This window comes from Pongo abelii, chromosome 13 (assembly GCF_028885655.2).
Source record: "Pongo abelii isolate AG06213 chromosome 13, NHGRI_mPonAbe1-v2.0_pri, whole genome shotgun sequence".
In the NCBI taxonomy this organism is placed as follows: domain Eukaryota; kingdom Metazoa; phylum Chordata; class Mammalia; order Primates; family Hominidae; genus Pongo; species Pongo abelii.
Window position 1 is genome coordinate 89,402,888 of NC_071998.2, and position 18,278 is coordinate 89,421,165.

At 47.5% G+C, this 18,278-nt stretch overlaps 1 protein-coding gene across 2 annotated transcripts in view; it reads right to left on the reverse strand.

The window, feature by feature from the left end:
- Positions 1-18,278, reverse strand: part of GABBR2 (gamma-aminobutyric acid type B receptor subunit 2) — a 413,665-nt gene that overhangs the window by 70,379 nt on the left and 325,008 nt on the right. For both annotated transcript variants that reach the window (XM_024252745.3, XM_054520353.2), the window contains 2 exons: positions 9,469-9,576; positions 783-905 (listed from right to left, as the gene is read on the reverse strand). In XM_024252745.3, the coding sequence (XP_024108513.1) occupies positions 783-905; positions 9,469-9,576 (231 nt within the window). The remainder of the gene's footprint in view (positions 1-782; positions 906-9,468; positions 9,577-18,278) is intronic.

Sequence of the window (18,278 nt, forward strand, 5' to 3'; positions counted from 1 at the left end):
CATTTCTGGTTTAGTGTAAGAATTCACACTAAATTCCCACAAAAGATTTCTCTAATAAAGCAGTGAGAGAAACAGAGATTCTCATTTTCTTAGAGTTTGTTACACTGTACAGAAATGCTACCAAATGGCACACCCCACTGCAGCTCAGCTGTATCCCGCAAAGACAGTCTAACTATTCTAAATGAAAGTCAACAAAACTACAACGTCCTAAGAGACTCAAACTTAAATAATCTGGAGAATCCTAGAAAGACCAGTGCGAGTTCAGGGCAAGGCTGACTGCAAGACAACTAAAAAATGTATTTAACAGTACTTTTATGTGAGGTTCCTTATTTTAACAACAAATATCTGATATCAAGTGTGTGAAAAGAAATATATTGCCCATCACTTTGAAAACAATATAGTATCTAGAAGGAGCTTTCAGAATGTTTATACCCTAGTAGCACTTTTTAGGAGATTTACTTTAAAATTGAGATAAATATGCAATGTCATTTCTCAAGTGATGGATCTTATAAATGAAGGCTTCTACAATGTATAAGAATATACTCTTTTAAAAAGCCCAACATTTCCCATTCATTCTGCGTGTATTAATATTAAAATCAACTTCTTTCACAACACCTCATATTTGGCCTCCCTGGAATTACATGTCTCAAATGGAAGGAAATGGAACTGATGAAGTGTTCCCAGTGGGGTACTGGGCAGTCTGGGAGCTGTGCAGCCTCACTGTCCTCATGTGCCAGGGGCTGCATCTGCAGGCTTCCCTCCTGCTGGCATGGAGGGCTTACCTCCATGCTGTACTTCTCCACTGTCCTTCGCAGGGGGTCCACAGCCTGCCAGCAGATCAGGATACACAGGTCGATCAGCAGCATGCCCCCCACGATCACAAGTAGTTTCTGGTCCTTGATGATCTACAGAGCGGGAAGGAGCGGAGGGGAGCCGATGTGAGAGACAGCTTCCCACGTAGCAGCTGGGGGCCCAGGTCATGGGGGAATCTGCATCATGAACCCCCCAGCTGGAGGGTCTCTTGCGATTCCCCATCACCCACAGGATAAATCCAGCCAAGCTCCTCTGCATGACATTCAAGGCCTTTCACAAGCTTGACCTTATCACTCTCCAAACACACATGTGCATTTTGTTGAAGTTTGGCCACTCCTAGTCCCCAGCCAAGCTGTGATTTTCACCCGCCAGGTCTTTGTAGGTGCTAGTTCTCTTGTCTGGAACACCCTATTCTTTCTATTTGGCAAACTTCTAATAATCCTTAAACATCTCGATCAATTGTCACCTCCTCCATGAAGTCCTCTCTAATTCCTGCAGCACAACTAATTACTCCATAGCGCTTTGTCCACATACTTAATTATCAGGAGGAACCACAATAGTAACAACAATGAGAAGAATAGCTAACATTTAATGAACACTTACTCTGTGCCTGCCTCTGGGTTGATGGTTTCAGAGGCAGTGTCTCACATAAAGGCAAATATTGTTATTATTCTTATTTTATGGATGAGCAAACTGAGGCTTAGAAGGGCTAAGTAACTTGTTCAATATAATAAACTTAATAAGAGATGAAGCCTGGATTTGGACCGAGCTCTCTTTTCTCCCGAATTCACATCCTCAAACATTTACAGCAACAATCAGAAGCTATATTAAGTTGTATACACGTCTTCCCTCCTCAGTAAACTGGGGAGCCCTAGACAGAAAGCAAGCCCGTTTTATTTGTGTTCCCTCAGCACCTACCAGGGCCTGGCATGCAGTAGCTACTTAAAAGTCTGATGAATTGAATCGACATGAAATAATATAAAAAGAAGAAATATAACTCCCATTCCTCTTTGCAGCCTGGGATATTTTTATTACTCTGTGAGACTCCTACCCCACTTTACGTCTGTTTGATAGGGATCGGCCGGGGGATAAATATTTTCGGTGCCAAAGCTGACCTGTATTTCATTCACTTCATGTTTATATATCCCCTCACTCTCCAGAAAAGCTAATGTGATAAAGTAGTTCTGGAAGAGACTCATGGAAAAACAAACAAAACTCAGGCAGAAGCTTAAGAAATATCACCAGGTTTGGTTTTTAACGATTAAAGCCATTTTTAAAGGAGAAATAAAAACCCGAGGGGCCTTTATGTTACCGAATGTAAAAAAAACACGAGGAAAGTGTTGGCTCAGTGACTGCCAAGGAGATTAAATCCAGCAAAACCGCTTTACCTGGGGGCAGGGCACCGGCAAAACCCGCTCTGAGATTTTCAAGGATATGGTGAACTGCTGGTGCTTTGCAGAAACCCAGCTTAACTCTCACCCTCTGGGGAACTAGGCAACTCCCTGCCAGTCTTGAGAAACTGGGGCAAAACGCCTAAGGAGCTTAGCAGTTAGGGGATGGGCTGGAAGGAGCCTCATATCTACGTGATGCTGAACATGGGGCTGTTTGAGCCCCCAGGCATTTGTCCCGCTATTCCTGACCCCTGGAAGGTCTGACCTGCACCTTTCTGCTGGCATACACCTACCCTGATTTCAAGGTTGAGCCCCAGCAGCTCCTCCTCCTCCACGAATCTAGGCATACCCTGCAAGGGGCATAGACGGCTTTAAAAGCTGAGCACCAGAATTTTCCTCTTGTAAATGTCATAAAGTAAATCCTTCCAATTTAATGGCTCAAATATGAAGTCCGAGGAAGTGGATTTTTTTTTTTTTTTTTAGATGGAATCTTGCTTTGTCACTTAGGCTGGAATGCAATGGTGCAATTTGGGCTCACTGCAGCCTCCACTTCCTTCCTGGGTTCAAGCAATTCTCCTGCCTCAGCCTCCTGAGTAGCTGGGATTACAGGCATGTGCCACTACACCCAGCTAATTTCTGTATTTTTAGGAGAGACAGGGTTTCACCATGTTGACCAGGCTGGTCTCGAACTCCTGACCTCGAGTGATCCACCTGCCTCGGCCTCCCAAAGTGCTGTGGTTACAGGTGTGAGCCACCACACCCGGCTGGGGCAGTGGAATTCTAAAGGATTTAAAATTAAGTGGACATGAGTTAGAATTCTGGCTCTGTTCCTTGCTACCTGTGTGACCATGAGCCAATCACTTCCTTGCTCTCATTCTGCATTTCTCATTTGTAAAATGGGCAGGGGCAGGGGGAGGGAGAGAGGAGGGCTTCTGTGTTATTCTCCAAGTATGGTATAAAGGAAAGAACACAGGTTTTGGAAGTAGAAGACCTCATTCTAATCCCAATTCTTGTCAAGCGTGATCTTGAACAAGTTGCTTAACTTTGCTAGGACTCAGTTTCCTTCTTTTCAAAGTGTGGTCAGTGATCCTTAAATTGTACAGTTAGTATAAGAATAAAATGAGATGAGGCACGGAAAGCATTTAGTACAGTGTCTGGCACAGAGAAGATGATCAACAAATGGTAGCTGGCTACCATTACTTGGGTTTTTGACAATTAGTGATTCTGTGTTTATGTGTAAGACACAGTGACATCTAGGGGCCAAATGTGATACTGCACCTAAGCTCTACTAGACACAAGACTAATCATCATGTGTGGATGGGTGCATGGTGGGAAGATGCTGAGAATCAGAGAGGAAATGGTTATTTTCCTTTTGGCACCATTCACAAACCCTGGCATGTAGCCACTGTTTGTGACTGAATGGGTTTAGGCTAAGTAGTTATGAATCACTTTTTATTTATTAATTGTAGAAATATTTATTGAGTGCTTACCCTGAGTCAGGTTCTGTTCTAGGCACTGAGGATGCAACAGCGGACAAAACAAACATTCTGCCCTAAGAAACATGCATGTTTGTGGGGAAGACTAGTAACGAAAATTATACAAGTACACCCGTGGGAATACAAAATACAGTGTCAAGTAGAGGTGATTTAAAATAATCTTAAATAATAAAAACAGAAGGAAGGAAAGAAAAAAAAAAAGCACTGATCTGAGCACCAGAGACCCCTTGCATTAGGCAAGGCCATCTCCCTATTCTTAGATTCTTTGACTTCCTTCCTTCTCTTAAATGCTGCCTGAACTTCTCTCTGGGTTATGTCAGTGCTCACTGATGCTATCACATGCAGTCCTCTCTCTGTGGGTAGGAGGTACTTAGTGGCAGATGAGAGCAAAGGCACCCAGTAATGATTAAGCACCTGGTTCCGGAATCAGATCTAAGTTTGAAATGAACTAACTAGTTGTGTGATCTTGGGTAATTCCCTTCCCACTCTGAACCAGTTTCCTCATCTAGAACATGGGGATAATATTTGCACATGCCACACTAGATTACCAGAGCCTGGCTTACAATAACTGTTCAACAGATCCAGCGATTTTTACTAAATGTGACTTCTGAGTTGTTTAGAGCAGGGATTAGCAAACTACTGATTTGGCCCACCATCTATTTTTGCAAATAAAGTTTTATGGGAATGTAGCCTTGCTCGTTTAAATGAGTGTACCCTCAATTACAAGGAGGGTAAGGTAGAGAAGAGAAATTTACACCTTTACCACACTCATTTAAATGAATGTCATTTGCATATTTGTCTGTGGTTGCTTTCATTCTATAAAAGCAAAGTTGAGTAGCTGCAACCATGACAGAAGAGCCTGCAAAGTCTTACCTATTGACTATCTGGCTCTTAGCAGAAAAACTTGGCTGATGCTTGGTTAAGAGAAAAGGGCATTTCTTTATTTTTTCAAAAAACTTGAGATTTTCTGACCTATTCAGACTGGCTTTCCACTAGGGCCAACTCATTTCTTCAGGGAACACCATTCAGGGGGAATACAGCATGGATGGTGCCCCTGGGGCTCAGCTCTCCTGTTGTCTTTAGGTGGCGGATGCTGCAGGATAGCTGCTAAGAGCCCTCGGCATATTCCTTAAGTTGAGCCCAGATGAAAGTCTGAGGGTTTATCCTCAGGTGCTTTTCCCAGTCATGTTATTGTCTGCAACAGAACCCAGTCATATTTGTAGTGAACTTCCATTGTCCTCAAAAAGCATCTGCCCCCAGAACAGAAGGTGTCATCTCTAAATTTCTACTCTTGCCTCAACACTTCCATTTGGTCCTAGTATGAGGCAAAATAAAGACTGTAATAAACCTCCTCAATTTAAAAAGATTTTACAATTGGTCTTTAGAAAAAAAGTAACATGCTGTAAAAATATGAAATTTGGAAGCATAAGTCACACGTGTTTAATAGCCTTCTTTTCCTTTAATGCTTTCAAAAATGTGGACATACAGGGCATATGGGGTGAAGTTTGTGTGTGTATGTATGTTTGGGGAGGGCAAGCCATCATGGATGGAGGGAGGAGGGGTGGGAGCTATGCAAAGAAGAAAAGGATAAAAAAACTGCATTGAAAAAAAGCAAATGATTGCATTTGCAAATTTATATAAATCTAGTATATATGTCAGTAAAAAAAAAAAAAATAAGGGGGCCACTAAAAAAAGTCTAAACTTCTTTAAAAGAAACAAAACAAGTCAGTCACCAAAGGACAAATATTGTATGATTTAACTTATATGAGGTTCCTAGAGGAGTCAAATTCATAGAAAGGAGAATCGTGGTGGGCACGGCTGTGGGGAGAGGAAGGGAGAAGAGGGAGTTAGTGTTGAATGGGTATGGAGTTTCAGTTTGGGAAGATGAAAAGGTTTGTAGATGGATGGTGATGATGGCTGCACAATACAAACGAACAATATGAACTGCCAAAGGCTTTCGGTACAAGATTTGGTACTAATTTTGTTGTGAAAATGATGAAGGCTGGATGAGCACATTATTCCAGTATGAGAAACTCTTTGGGGTCACTCTGGGCTTTCTAGTGATTCCAGGAGCCGGTTTGTGGTGCTGTGGTTAAGTATTATTTACCAACCAAATTACAGGGGGGTATGGTAGAGAAGAGAAATTTATATTTTACCCAAACCACACACTCAATCAGGGAACCAGATTGTTTTGAAAGGGTTGTGACAGGTGTAGTTCAAAATTGGGCTCTTCTTCACAGTTCCAATTTTTTACATAACCAAGTTGGTTTTTATTGTTACAGTTTTGTTTTTATTGTGGTAAAATGCACATAAACTACCATTTTAACTAACCATTTTTAAGTGGAGAGTTCAGTGTCATTAACTCAATAGAGGTGGCCCTGATCCCCTCTGTGCATGAAGCTTATCGCTCTCATTTCCCTTTCTGTCCCTGACATCACCCTCACCATCCTTGACGTCATTTCCCCCGCTGGTCCTGAGGCCCTCCTCACCATCACAATCATCTTCCTCTAGATGCCTAGTGACACAATTACCATCCTCTGATGTCCACCTCTGTCACCTTCTAGTCCTCTAACCTCATACCCGTTAAGAGACTGTTTTAATCCCCACTGTCTCTGACATCATTACCCTTAAAAACAAAAGTGGAAAAAAAGTTTTAAAAAGTTAAAAAAAAAAAAAAGTAAAGAAAGTTTAAAAAGTTAAAAAAAGTTAAAAAAGTGTGTGTGTGGGGGGGGCTTGTTTCTCAGATAAGCCCCCTCCCTGGATGCCTGGACCCACTGCAAGCCTGAGCTCTCAGAGTTGGCCCAGACCCTTGGCGGGGACCGAGTTTCCCCCAGCTCAGGCAGTGCAGGAGGAAGTGAGCAAAAGCCCATGGCCTCTGGTGACCACACAACATCCCCACAGGGAGCTTCCAGACAACTGAACTCCTGCCGTTTTCCTGATATGTTTTGTCGATTGCGGCCAGACAGTTGGTGTGTTCTTGCTTGGCAGTCATGTTAGAGAGCATAAAGGCAGGTTCCTTATCACAGATGACCATATTAGCACAAAGGAACCAACACTGCGCTTCTTCCAAACCTGGATGGAGTTGTCATCCTGGTTTAAGAGCAGAACAGGAGGGGCCCCAGAAGCCACCTAGGCCAGTGGCTCTCCAGCCTTGGCTTGCTTTGGCCAGGGATGGGGAAAACACAGGCTCCTGGGCTCCTCCCAAGGATTCCTGTTCATTAGGGTCAGGGCAGGGCCCAGGAACTTGCATTTCTAACAGCTTGCAGGGCAGCCACACTCAAGCCCTGACCTAGACCACAGGTCCCCAACTTCGGCAGTATATTAACATCACCAGGGAAAGCTGAAAAACTACTGATGTTCAGCTCCGGCCCCAAAGCCCTCATTTCAACTGGCCTGGGCAACTTCTTGTAGTTTTCAAAAGGTCCTCTGGGATTGCAGTGTGCAGCCACAGCTGAGAAACACTGGGGTGGCCAGGCCTCTCATCTTACGGAGAGTTGTCATAAATGCTGCCGGGGCCCAGAGACGGCCCCTCCATGCGAGCACAGGGACAGGGTGGCAGAGCAGGGCCCTTTCCCCCCTCTAAATGCAGCCTGTGGATTTCCTAAGGTGGTTTGGGTGTGGGGTAGGGGGCAGAGAACAGAATATACCTCCACCTCATCTGGAGAGGACAGGGGGCTGCAGTCCTGAAGAAGAACCTTGGCAGTGAAGAGGTGGGTGGGGGGCCTGAGGAGTGAGACGTATCACCAGGGCACCAGGCGGGAACCCACAGAATCACAGCTAAGGGGACAATACTATGTTAATGTGTCCGCATTCTACAGATGAGGACACAGAAGTCCTGAAAGACTGAGAGCTTTGTCTAACACGGCAGATCAGCAGTGGAGCAGAGACTAGAACTCCAGCCTTCTGTTTAGCCTGTTGACCTCACTGCTCGGGCTGGGTTGCTGTTTGCCACTGGTGCCAGGTAACCAGGGAGCAAAATGCAGGCTCGGATGAAAAACCAGAACAACAGGCTCCATGTTCCTCTGGGATGAGCCCACAGTGAGGATCTGCTGAGGAGGTGTCGGTAAACAGGTGACGCCCACATCAGGATTTGAAGAGTGTGTGCAGGGGGTTAGGGTGTGATGGGTGGGGAACTGGATTGAGAAGAGGATTTTTGGTAAGAGGTGTCATGGTACCCTGGTGAGAGAAATGGGTGGACTGGGAGGGAATGCTTCCTCCATAACCTCAAATCAAGGAAGAGGCCTTGGTTTCCAGTGAAAAGGAGATCACTGGGTGGCTTGATAGGAGTCTCCGTGGCCTGGAGGACCCTGTGGACTGGTGTCTGACTCCTGCTTGAGAAACCTAAAGGTGGATGATGGACTGGCCAGCTGCTCTGAGGATGGAACAAAAGAGAGGCAGCTGCTACAGTGACATCAACCTTCAGTCCTGGAGTTTGTAGGTGCAAAGGATGCAGGAATGCTTTCTGCGCCCCAGATGTGGGTCATGGGTGAGGGAGAGTTTGTGTGGCCCTGTCCAGGACTAGCTGGAGGGGTGAGGTGATCCCAGGGTGGAGAACTGAAGGATGCTCAGGAGCAGAGGAAGAAGCCACAAATAGCCAATTGGGGGAGCATTTCACCTGCATCAAGAGCACAGCAGGAGAGAAAGTCCCAGTAATGAGGGACTCAGAAAAGCACCCCAGGAGTCTAAAGGGGCCACCGCAATCCTCGCCAGGCCCAGTAAAACCAATGCCAGCTCTGAGCAAGTAAGGTATTTCCTGCCCTTTCCACCACTCCTAATTCCAGCTCCGGAGGGGTTGGACACCTGGGTGGATGGGATGATGGGGAAAGAATGCAGGCTGGCCAAAGACAGAAGCAGCCAGCCCATACTCCTCCCAAGGCAGGTGGCCGGCCTGCTGCAGGCCTGAGCTGGAAGAGGGAGAAGTTGTGCCAATCAATGCTGTTTGAAGTTTTGAATATAACAATAGACTCTACATATTATAATAGTTACTGACCAGAGGACCTTCAAAATCACAAGACTTGCCACAAATTTTATCCAGAAGAAAGGGGAGATCTAGTACCACTGCAAGAGTTAAAGAGGACAGTGGTGGACAAAGTTTCTCTGTGACTAAGAGTCAGGGTCTGGCAACATCATGTCTATACCAAACCGCACGGGTGGCGAATGCAGTCCACGGTGTGAAGGCTGAGCTCTTGTCCTACAAGGGCCTCTTTGAAAATGGAATCATTAAATCAGATACCAGCCCTGTTTCACTCCTCTCTTTTCAGGGCTCCCTATTGCCCATAAATTAAAGTGCAGATTCCTTAATGTGGCTCCTGCCTTCCCTTCCAGCCTCTTCCTGCACCCTGTCCCCACGAACCCTATGGCCCAGCCACACCAAGCCTCTCTCAGCCCCTGACCACCCGCCTCCCATCCCCAGGCTGCCATGGATGGTTCCTTTGACAAGGTCCCCAGCATCCCTATGTCCTTGGCTTGGCTAACTCCCACTCACCCTCCAGGCCCCAGCATAGATGGCACTTCCTCTGTGAAGCCTCCCTTGAGTGTTTTGTACCCCAGCACCCCCAACATGTCCCCAGCCAGCCCTGATAACTGTGTATTGTAAATGCTTTGTTAACTGTCTGATTTCCCCAGTAGGCTGAAGGTGGCAGGAGGCAGGGATTGTGTTTAGCTTGGATCCCCAGCAAATAGCTCACTGCCTGGAATATAGTATATACTTGCTAGATAAATGCTGGGTGAACACTACTAATACCCTGAAACAGAAGGAGAGTGATTACCTTCTTCTTCATTTTCACATTTTTGAAGATGGCGTGGACTCTCCAGGTCTTTGCAAACATGGCCCCAAAAGCGGTCGTGTAGCCCACGGTGAGAATCCAGGTCCTGACCTAGAGCACGAGAAAACAGAGGCATTGACCTTCCTTAGGTAGACGGACTTCATCAGGTATGAGACCACCCTGCAAGGGGACTCTTTATGATGGGGACAAATACTCCCCTCTGCATATCGTTGAGTTTCATTGGCATCTTTCAATCAAATTTCCATTCAATAGGCATTTAGTTCTATCAGCCACTTACCAGACCCAGGGCACTAGGCACACAGGAGTGCAAGATTCAAATCGTGCCTTAGATGGGCCTAGAGAGAGCCAGACAGAGGGAGAGCCACAGAGGGCCCCCAGGACTGCTGAGATACCACCAAAAGGTGATGGTCCAGCCCTCTGGCCTTCACTTCCCCTCCACCCTTCCTTCTTCCTGCTGCCCAGCCCTCTCCCCACAAGGACAGGCCATGTGGCTACTACTGTCCAGTGTCACCTCAGAAGGTCAGTTAGTCAGCATGGGCCAGACTGGCCGCTGAGCCCACACTTAGACCTTGTGCTAAGATAGGACTGAGGCCCTGTCTGGCTCTCACCTATTCCCCAGGACCAACGTGTGCCCTGACCCCTAGCCCTGGGTTGGTGGCTAATGGGAAGAGCTGGCCCTGACAGGAGCCTACAATTAGGATCCCTGAAGGCTGGAACAGGCTGGCCACCACCTGTTAGGTCTTAGGGGCCTCCAGGACGCCTACCTTCACCTGTACTGCATCACTCCCAGACCCCCCAACCCTCACCATTTAGACTGGACACTCTCTAATACCCAGGAGACTTGCACATCTCCAGGTGGGCCCCACATCATGGTCCAGCCCTGGGCTGTGCACCACTGAGTTCTGGGGCCTCCCACTCACTGGGACAGAAAAGCCACATGCCCCATGAGTTGCAGCTCTGAGCTTGGGTCTTTGCTCTCCCTCAGCTCTGTTGAGCTTAGTTTCCTTTGAAAGGTTCCAACCTGCCTTGGCTGAACACAAGGCAGAAGGGTGGATGTGGTAGGGGAAAAAGAGAGGCAGCCGGGCTGCAGCAGACAGCTCAGGCCCTCTGCATCCAGAGGAACTGAGCACAGTAGCTTTGCTTGGCTTCCCCAGGCCCCTTCTAGTTCAGGGCTGGCTGCCACCAGCACATGTAGGAAGTTTCCAAGAAATGTTCCCAGCCCATTCCCCTTACGGATTCATTCTGCTTCTCCCTTTCCGGCAACTTGACTCTCCAGGTTTTCAGAGACAGAACATTTTGCATTTCCATTTTATTTGTAAAAATAGGAACTATTTTTAGATTGCAAGGCCGACCCACTAAATCAAGGGAAGGACAACAGTATCACAGCACTTGTTCAGAAACACAGGCCTGTGAAGCATGAATGCTGCGAGGGTACAGGTGGGCGTTTAGCCTTCTATTTTCTTTTTCTTTTTTTTAAATTTCACAAACAAGGAGAAATCAGATGGGTAAAAATGAACCACACTGCTTTAGAAAGAATGTAGAATGGCCACATTATTACCCAGATGATCATAAAAGGATGTGAGAAAAATATACAAAACAGGGAGGGGGAAAGAGCCAATGATAGAGAATTTAGACCTGAGCATATTCAATGACCAGATAATACATTTGTCATCTGTCAGAGATGCATGGGACTTGACAGTTCATCTCATTCATTCACTCATTCATCTGTTTGTTTGTTCATTTGTTCATCTTCAACAAGTATTATTAGGACAGAGGCAAAGTATATAACAATAAAAAGAAACAACAACAATAACAGACTCCAAGGTGATTTTTTGGAGGTGTCAGTTAAGCGAGGAAATCCCTTAACAGGTGAAGAAACTGAGGCCCAGCGCATTTAAGATATTTCCCTTAACCATGCCACACGGCTCCAGAGCTGAGCCTGGAACTCGATGCATTGTCCCGGTCCAGGCCTCTCTCCCCGAATCCTGCTGCTGCCTCCTCCTCAGATGGAGTCTCCTCAACCCAAATCAGGTTCGTCTACACCTAGGAGCCGGATGTCAAAGGACCAGGACACACCCAGAGGGGGTAGCTGACCAACCTGTAACACCCTCTGGGGACCTCAGCACACTTGTAAAGCTAATTTATTGACACGACTGTTAAGACCAATGGTCTACAGCATTTTTGATAATGTTCTCTTGAACATGTTTGATTTTACAAATGACCATATACAGACCATGGGCATTTTAAAAAGGACAAAGAGGAAGTAATATCAGCATTTTTACCTCATCCTGTGGCTGACAAAGATCTATTTTGAGGAGATGTGTCACTCCAGATGTGCAAAGCATTCCTTTTTTTTTTTTTTTTTGAGATGAGATCTTGCTCTGTCACTCAGGCTGGAGTACAGTGGTACAATCACAGCTCATTTCAGCCTCCATCTCCGGAGCTCAAACAATCCTCCCACCTCAGTCTCCTGAGTAGCTGGGACTGCAGGCATGCACCACCATCCCCAGCTAATTTTTTTGATTTTTAGTAGAGACGAAATCTTGCTATATTGCCCAGGCTGATCTTGAACTCCTGAACTCAAGTGATCCTCCTGCCTCGGCCTCTCAAAGTTTTGGGAGTATAGGCAAGAGCTATTGCATCTTGTGTGCAAGCATTCTTAGTATTTGCTTTGACTTAGGTTTTCTTTGAAACAATCATTTCCAGGCCACTTGTCTATTTTGTGAGGGCTAAATTCACTCAATCATATAATTAGTCAAGTTAGTTAAAATTCAATAATATAAATTTAATCTGGCATCTGGAAACTGCAATATGTTGCCATAAACTAAAAGCTAAGAATAGCTGAGGATGCCTGGGCAGAAAAGAGTTAACATAGCAGGCCTGAGACTGTTATCTTTAGAAAGGTCTGATTTGAAGGTTGGTCCTTGGCTGGTATCTGAGAGCTTGGATTCTGGACAGTTCCCACCATCCCCTCAATGATAAGAGCAGCTCACTGTGCCTGAACTGGTTGTGCAAACAACGTGGTTTATGCTGAACACTGCCTTCCTTCTGGGAGTCTGGAATTTGTTATGTAGTAGGCAGACGTTGTCGACATATCCATCCCCCAACTAAAAACCCTGGGCGTGGCATCTCTAACGTGCTTCCCTAGGCAGCATTTCACACATGTGGTCGCTACTCATTGCTGGGGGGATTAAGCGTGTCCTGTGCTCCTCCGCTGTGATAGGGCTATCAGAAGCTGCCATCTGGTTTCCCCTGGACTTCGCCTCCCCAAGTGCCTTTTCCTTTGCTGATGTTGCTGTGTATTCTTTCAGTGTAATAAGTCATAGCTGTGAGTATGACCGTGTGCTGAGCCCTGAGAGTCCTAGTGAATCATTGAACTTGGGGGTTGTCTTGGAGACTCTCAATGCTGCATCCCATTGCTGTCTGGTGTAGAGAACTGACCAACCACCTTGTCTTTGGGAGCGTTCCTGCCTACAGTCACCAGACACCTACTGCCAGGGCTCCACAGTGAGTCCCCATATTAAGTGTTACTCCAGCTTAAGTTTCTGGGATTTAAACCCATCGCTGCCCCACAGAGCCCTCAGGTTAAACTCCAAATTCTTAGCAGGCAGGGCGCAGCCCCCTCCGCCTTACCTCTTCTGATATTTCTCAAGCCATCCTGCCCTGCTCAGTCTTTCCCCTCACATCACACTGGCTCATGCTGCCGGGTCTGACACGCGCTGTTTCCTCCACCCAAAATGCCACTCCTTGTTCTTCACAACTTCTCATGCATCCTCTGAAATCCAAACTTGTGAGCCACTTCCTCTGAGAAGCCCACTGAGACCTTGCCGGGAGGTCATGACTACTTCCTCCTCATGACTTCTACCTTCTAGCATGTTTCTGCTCTGCTGGTCACACAGAGATGACATCTATCTGATTACCTGTCTGCCTCTCCCACTAGATGAAGCTACTGGGAGGCAGGGCCTGCTTTGCCCACCTTTAAATCTCTGGAGCCAAGAGGAGACAATCAGACTGGATGGGCCAGTTTAGGAGGTCATGAACTCTTTGTCACCACAGATGTGCAAGTTGAGCCCGAGCAAGCAAATTAAAGGAAGACTACAGAGAGAACTGGAGCATTTGATAGCAAAAGAGGCTGAGTTCATGGCCTCAGCTGCCCCTTCCACATGCTGTCTGACAGGTAGTGAGCTCCCCATCACTCCACATATTCAAGCAAAGCTTGGAAGACCCCCCCTTTCTCCCCCTCCATCAGAATGCTGCAGGGGCATTTCCTGCACTGAGGGAGGTTTCATTTAATGACATCCCAGGTACCTCCCTTCTATGTGGCTCTATGATGCCAAATAAACTAGAAGGTTTCATCTGAAGGGTTCTACTGATTCTGTTATCCAGTATGTTACCACCAATACAAGTCTCTACTGATTCATCAACACCAAATAGCTACTTCACTTTTTCTCCTAAAGTCTTATGTGTGTGTGTTTTTCTGATTTAACATCTTTCTTTTTCTCCCCTTAGCCATCAGGTACTCAGCCCCCTCTGCAAACTGCCTTGAACATAATACATCCAGGGGGGAAGACAAACTTTAGGCAGGCAGTGCCCATCTTAGTCCCAGCTATGAAAAAGGAAAAAGAAATGAGAGCAAATCTCCAAATGGAAGGAAAAATCTATGCCCAGAACAATTCTGCTCAGCCGCTTGCTCCATTGATTTCATGAAGCATGCCTGGCAGGGTGAAGGGCTTTCATTGCCCTTCTGGGGATCAACATGAAAATGGACACACAACCTCTGCTGGCAGGCCTGTTCTGATAGATGACGGACGGGACTGCTGCGCTCCGGGTCTCCTTGTTGCCACAGATTCATGTGGGCTTCAGGCCAACAAGTCAGATGGAGAAGCAAGCCCTGGTGGCTGGCTGGACACAGGGACAAGTCACTTTCCTGCTGTCCAAAAGGTTCTCTCAAGGGCCTTTTATTTCATTCTGACTGCTCATCCCAGGTGATCAATAGTGAGAAGGAGGGAAGAAACTCCCAGAGCGCCCCAAAGCAAGCCCCAGACCACTGTGAGGTTTGAGGTGGGGAAGCTGAGAGGCCTGAGGTCTCCAGGGCCCGTCTTGTCTTCTAGGGCAGGGGCGACAGATAAATCCTAAAGTTATAAGACTCTGAAGAGCAGCCTCTAGAAACAACTCCAGAAGACCCTGTCTTGCTCAGGGTCTTTTGGGTAAGACCTGTACAGAAAATCTTCTCTGGAGTTTAGAGTACAGCAGAGGCTTTCTGGGGGAACGGTACAGGGGGCAAAGGTGACTCGGGACCCACAGGACTACTTTGGAACCCAAGTCAGGGCCTAGGGGCCATCTTAGAAGCCTTGGGGCAAATCAGAGAGACATTTCTCCTCTGGGAGGAGAAATTTCTGAAAGGCACCCCGTCTGGGCCCTTTCTGAAGGACTCCACTCCTCAAGGCCCTTGAAGCCAACAAACTCCAAGAACTTGGCTCAAAGATCCAATCACAGGCCAAAATTCAGCTCCTGCCCCTGATGCCAACACCCTTATGTAGTGCAGAAAGTGCGCAACTGCCCTTAGCAGCCTTGGCTCAGGCCACAGAACAATGCAGCATGAGGAAGAGGCCTTTCTTCCTGTTCCCCCACAACCCCAGAAGGTGCCTCAGGACTGGACGTTGGGGAGCTTTTTGGAAACGCAGCATTCTCAGATGGGTAGTGGCAGGAGGGGGTGGGGTGTGGTGTGGAGGGGGCTGCTGTGTACCTTCATACAGCTCTGTGGACAGAAGACGTGGACGAGTGGGCGTCAGGGCCAGAGAGGAAGGACAGAGTGGCCACACCATGTGATTGCAGCTGCCGAGAATTCTGTGGGCAAGTATGGTGTATCGTTTAGGACTTCCAGAAATAACTGGAGCTCACTCAGAGGGGTCCCTTATTTTAAGTCTTCCCTGATTTGTCCCTTGCTTCTTGGCCTTACACACTCCCCTAGGCCTGTCTCTGCCAGTGTACACAACATAGTAAATGGGAACTGTTTGTTTACTTAGGTTTGCAATCTACACTGCCAGCTCCTCAAGGACCATGCTCTGTGCCTAGCAGGTGCCTGGGAATGTTATCATATTAATGAATGAATTGTGGCAACAAGAGTGCTGAGCAGAGCCAGGGGTTGGAGTGGCCCACATGTGGGGTGTCTGGAAGGGAGGCCATCATCTGCTTATTGGCTCAGGAGTCCGGGGAGTCCCTGGTTCCCCACTCAGCCCCCTCCTCTGGAAGGGAGTTGGGGGTGGGGAGGCCACTGTCATCAAGCGGGCATCTGTTCCCCATCCAGGACTCCAGTTGGCCCAGTCAGGCCCTGTGACAGCCAGTCCCTGTGTCCCTCTCCTCGAGCTGGTCTGGACCTGCCAGGCAAGGCCACCACCAAACCCTGTGGGTATCTCCTAGCCCAGCCTTCCTGCTGCCTTCTGAAATCACAAAGCATGTTACCGTGGCCAGCCATGAGAGCCCACCTGCAGAAACAGCCCCAAATCCACTTATTACATTGTTTTACTTCTCAACTGCCTCAAAAAGAAATCCCCATGCAACAACAACAACAAAACCACAGATTTATGGCCTTTTAACTAAAAATGTTCCATTAATTCCTACCAGACTTGAATTTACTGGGAGGCCAAGTGGGTGTTCCTAGGCAGCCTTTACCTTTCTAGTTAGAGTTAGAAAATCCCAGTACCTCTAGGAGGGCAGGAAGAGGGCATCGCACTCCCCAGTCCAGTGTCTGGGCCTCCCCTGCCCCACCCCTGCCTAGCTGTCACCCATCTGAGCAAAGTGAAGAGGCCGAAGGGGTGCTTTGGGACTCGAACCTTGCCCTGCCAGCTGCGACAGAACTGCCCTGCTTCCCGAGGTTCGAGGGCGGGGGCCACACTCCCGTGTCTTCCAGCCCAGGAGCTCCTTCCCTCCCACAGCTGGGCCCCAGGAGACCAGGCTTCTGGTGCTTCCATTTATCTTACACAATCAGTCTCCAAGAGACAAACACAAAAATAAAGCATCAGGTACTAATCTTATCCCTGCTCTTCCAAGTGCGGTCTGGGGATGTGGCATCAGCACCCCCTGAGAGTATGTCAGGAACGCACAGGCCCCCTGCTAGACCCGCTGCATTCCATTCAGACCCCCAGGTGGCTCAGTGCACACTGAGTAGCACTGTCTGTGCGTGCAGGAGCTGGGATGGGGGCCACCCTTTGGCAAGGGGAGGAGGGTTGGGGCAGATAGGAACTGGAAGGAGACAGGGAGGGCCTCTGGGATGCCGATAAGGTCCTGCTTCTTGATATGGATCCTGGATTCACAGCTCAGTTCAGTTTGTGAAAATTCACTGAGTGCCATGCTTATAATATACGTACTTTTTTTTTAGTAGAAAAATAGATAAGAGTTGGGGTGGTCAGCAAGTAGAGGCAGCTGAGAGCTAAAGCTGAGCCACGCTCTTCTGAGTGTCCCTCAGGGCAGCCCTGGGCCGAACTGGCTTCTTAGGCCAGATTCCAACCACTACATGGCCGCAGCATCCTCAGAGATCCCGTCTGTGTCATTCTTACCTCCTTTGCTGGCTGCCCCAAAGCCCCTTTCAGCAAAGCCCCTTTCAGTACTCAAGGTGGCAGAGGCAACCACCAGCTTGGCTTTGACTTAGGAAGGACCCAAGTCTGTTCCCGCCCCAGTTTTGGTAGAGCAAGGCCACAGAAGGCCAGAAGTTGCCATGGGTACCTACACCAAGCTGGCCAGCATCAACCGGTTTTCCCAGCCTCTTCTTTTTTATTTTTTTTTTGAGACAGGGTCTCCCTCTGTCACCTAGGCTAGAGTACAGTGGCACGATCTTGGCTCACTGCAACCTTTGCTTTCCAGGTTCAAGTGATTCTCCTGCCTCGGCCTCCCGAGTAGCTGGGACTATAGGCGTCTGCCACCACGCCTGGCTAATCTTTGTATTTTTAGTAGAGATGGGATTTTACTATGTTGGCCAGGCTGGCCTCGAACTCCTGACCTTAGGTGATCCACCCGCCTCAGCCTCCCAAAGTGCTGGGATTACAGGCACGAGCCACCGCACCTGGCCTCCCAGCCTCTTCATCCCAAGTTTACTCTGCTTTATCAGTGTCTCTCTTAATGGTATCCAGAAGTGAACACAATTATCCAGACATAGTCCCATCATTCGTTCATACATAATGATAACAGCTAAGATGTATGAAGCCTTACTGTGACAGGCACTAGATGCTTTACATACATGATCTCATTTAATCCTCACAACCCTATTATTATCATCCCCATTTTACAGAAGAGGAAACTAAGGTTCAGAGTTGTTAAATAGGGTAAACAAAAGCCACTGAATTGTATACATTAAAAGGGCAAAATTTATGGTATGTGAATTATATCTTAATTTAAAAAAATCTGAGACAAAAATTTTGGTAATATTGGCTGGGATACGTGGTTACCAGAGCCCTAAGAACTTAGTTGACCTTTTTTTTTTTTTTTTTTCTGGTATAAGCCAGCTAATAAAAAATCGGAATAGTCTTGTTTTCTAATGAAACATCTCAGTTATCTTTGTGGTCCCACAGAGCTAGTTTTAAACTTCTTCCCTGCTGCCTAGCAGGGCTTCAGTTTTCTGCTCCATCAGGTGGGGACAGTGAACTTGGCCTTGTCAGGTGGTCGTGAAGGAAAGGCTGCCCCTGGCTGAAAGCTGGCCTTGGTGAATCGCAGAGGCTGAGGGCACAGACTCGGGAGTTAACAGGAAGCTGTTACTACCCCACGCCCAGGAACGCTTCTGAGAGCCCAGGAAGCCGCGT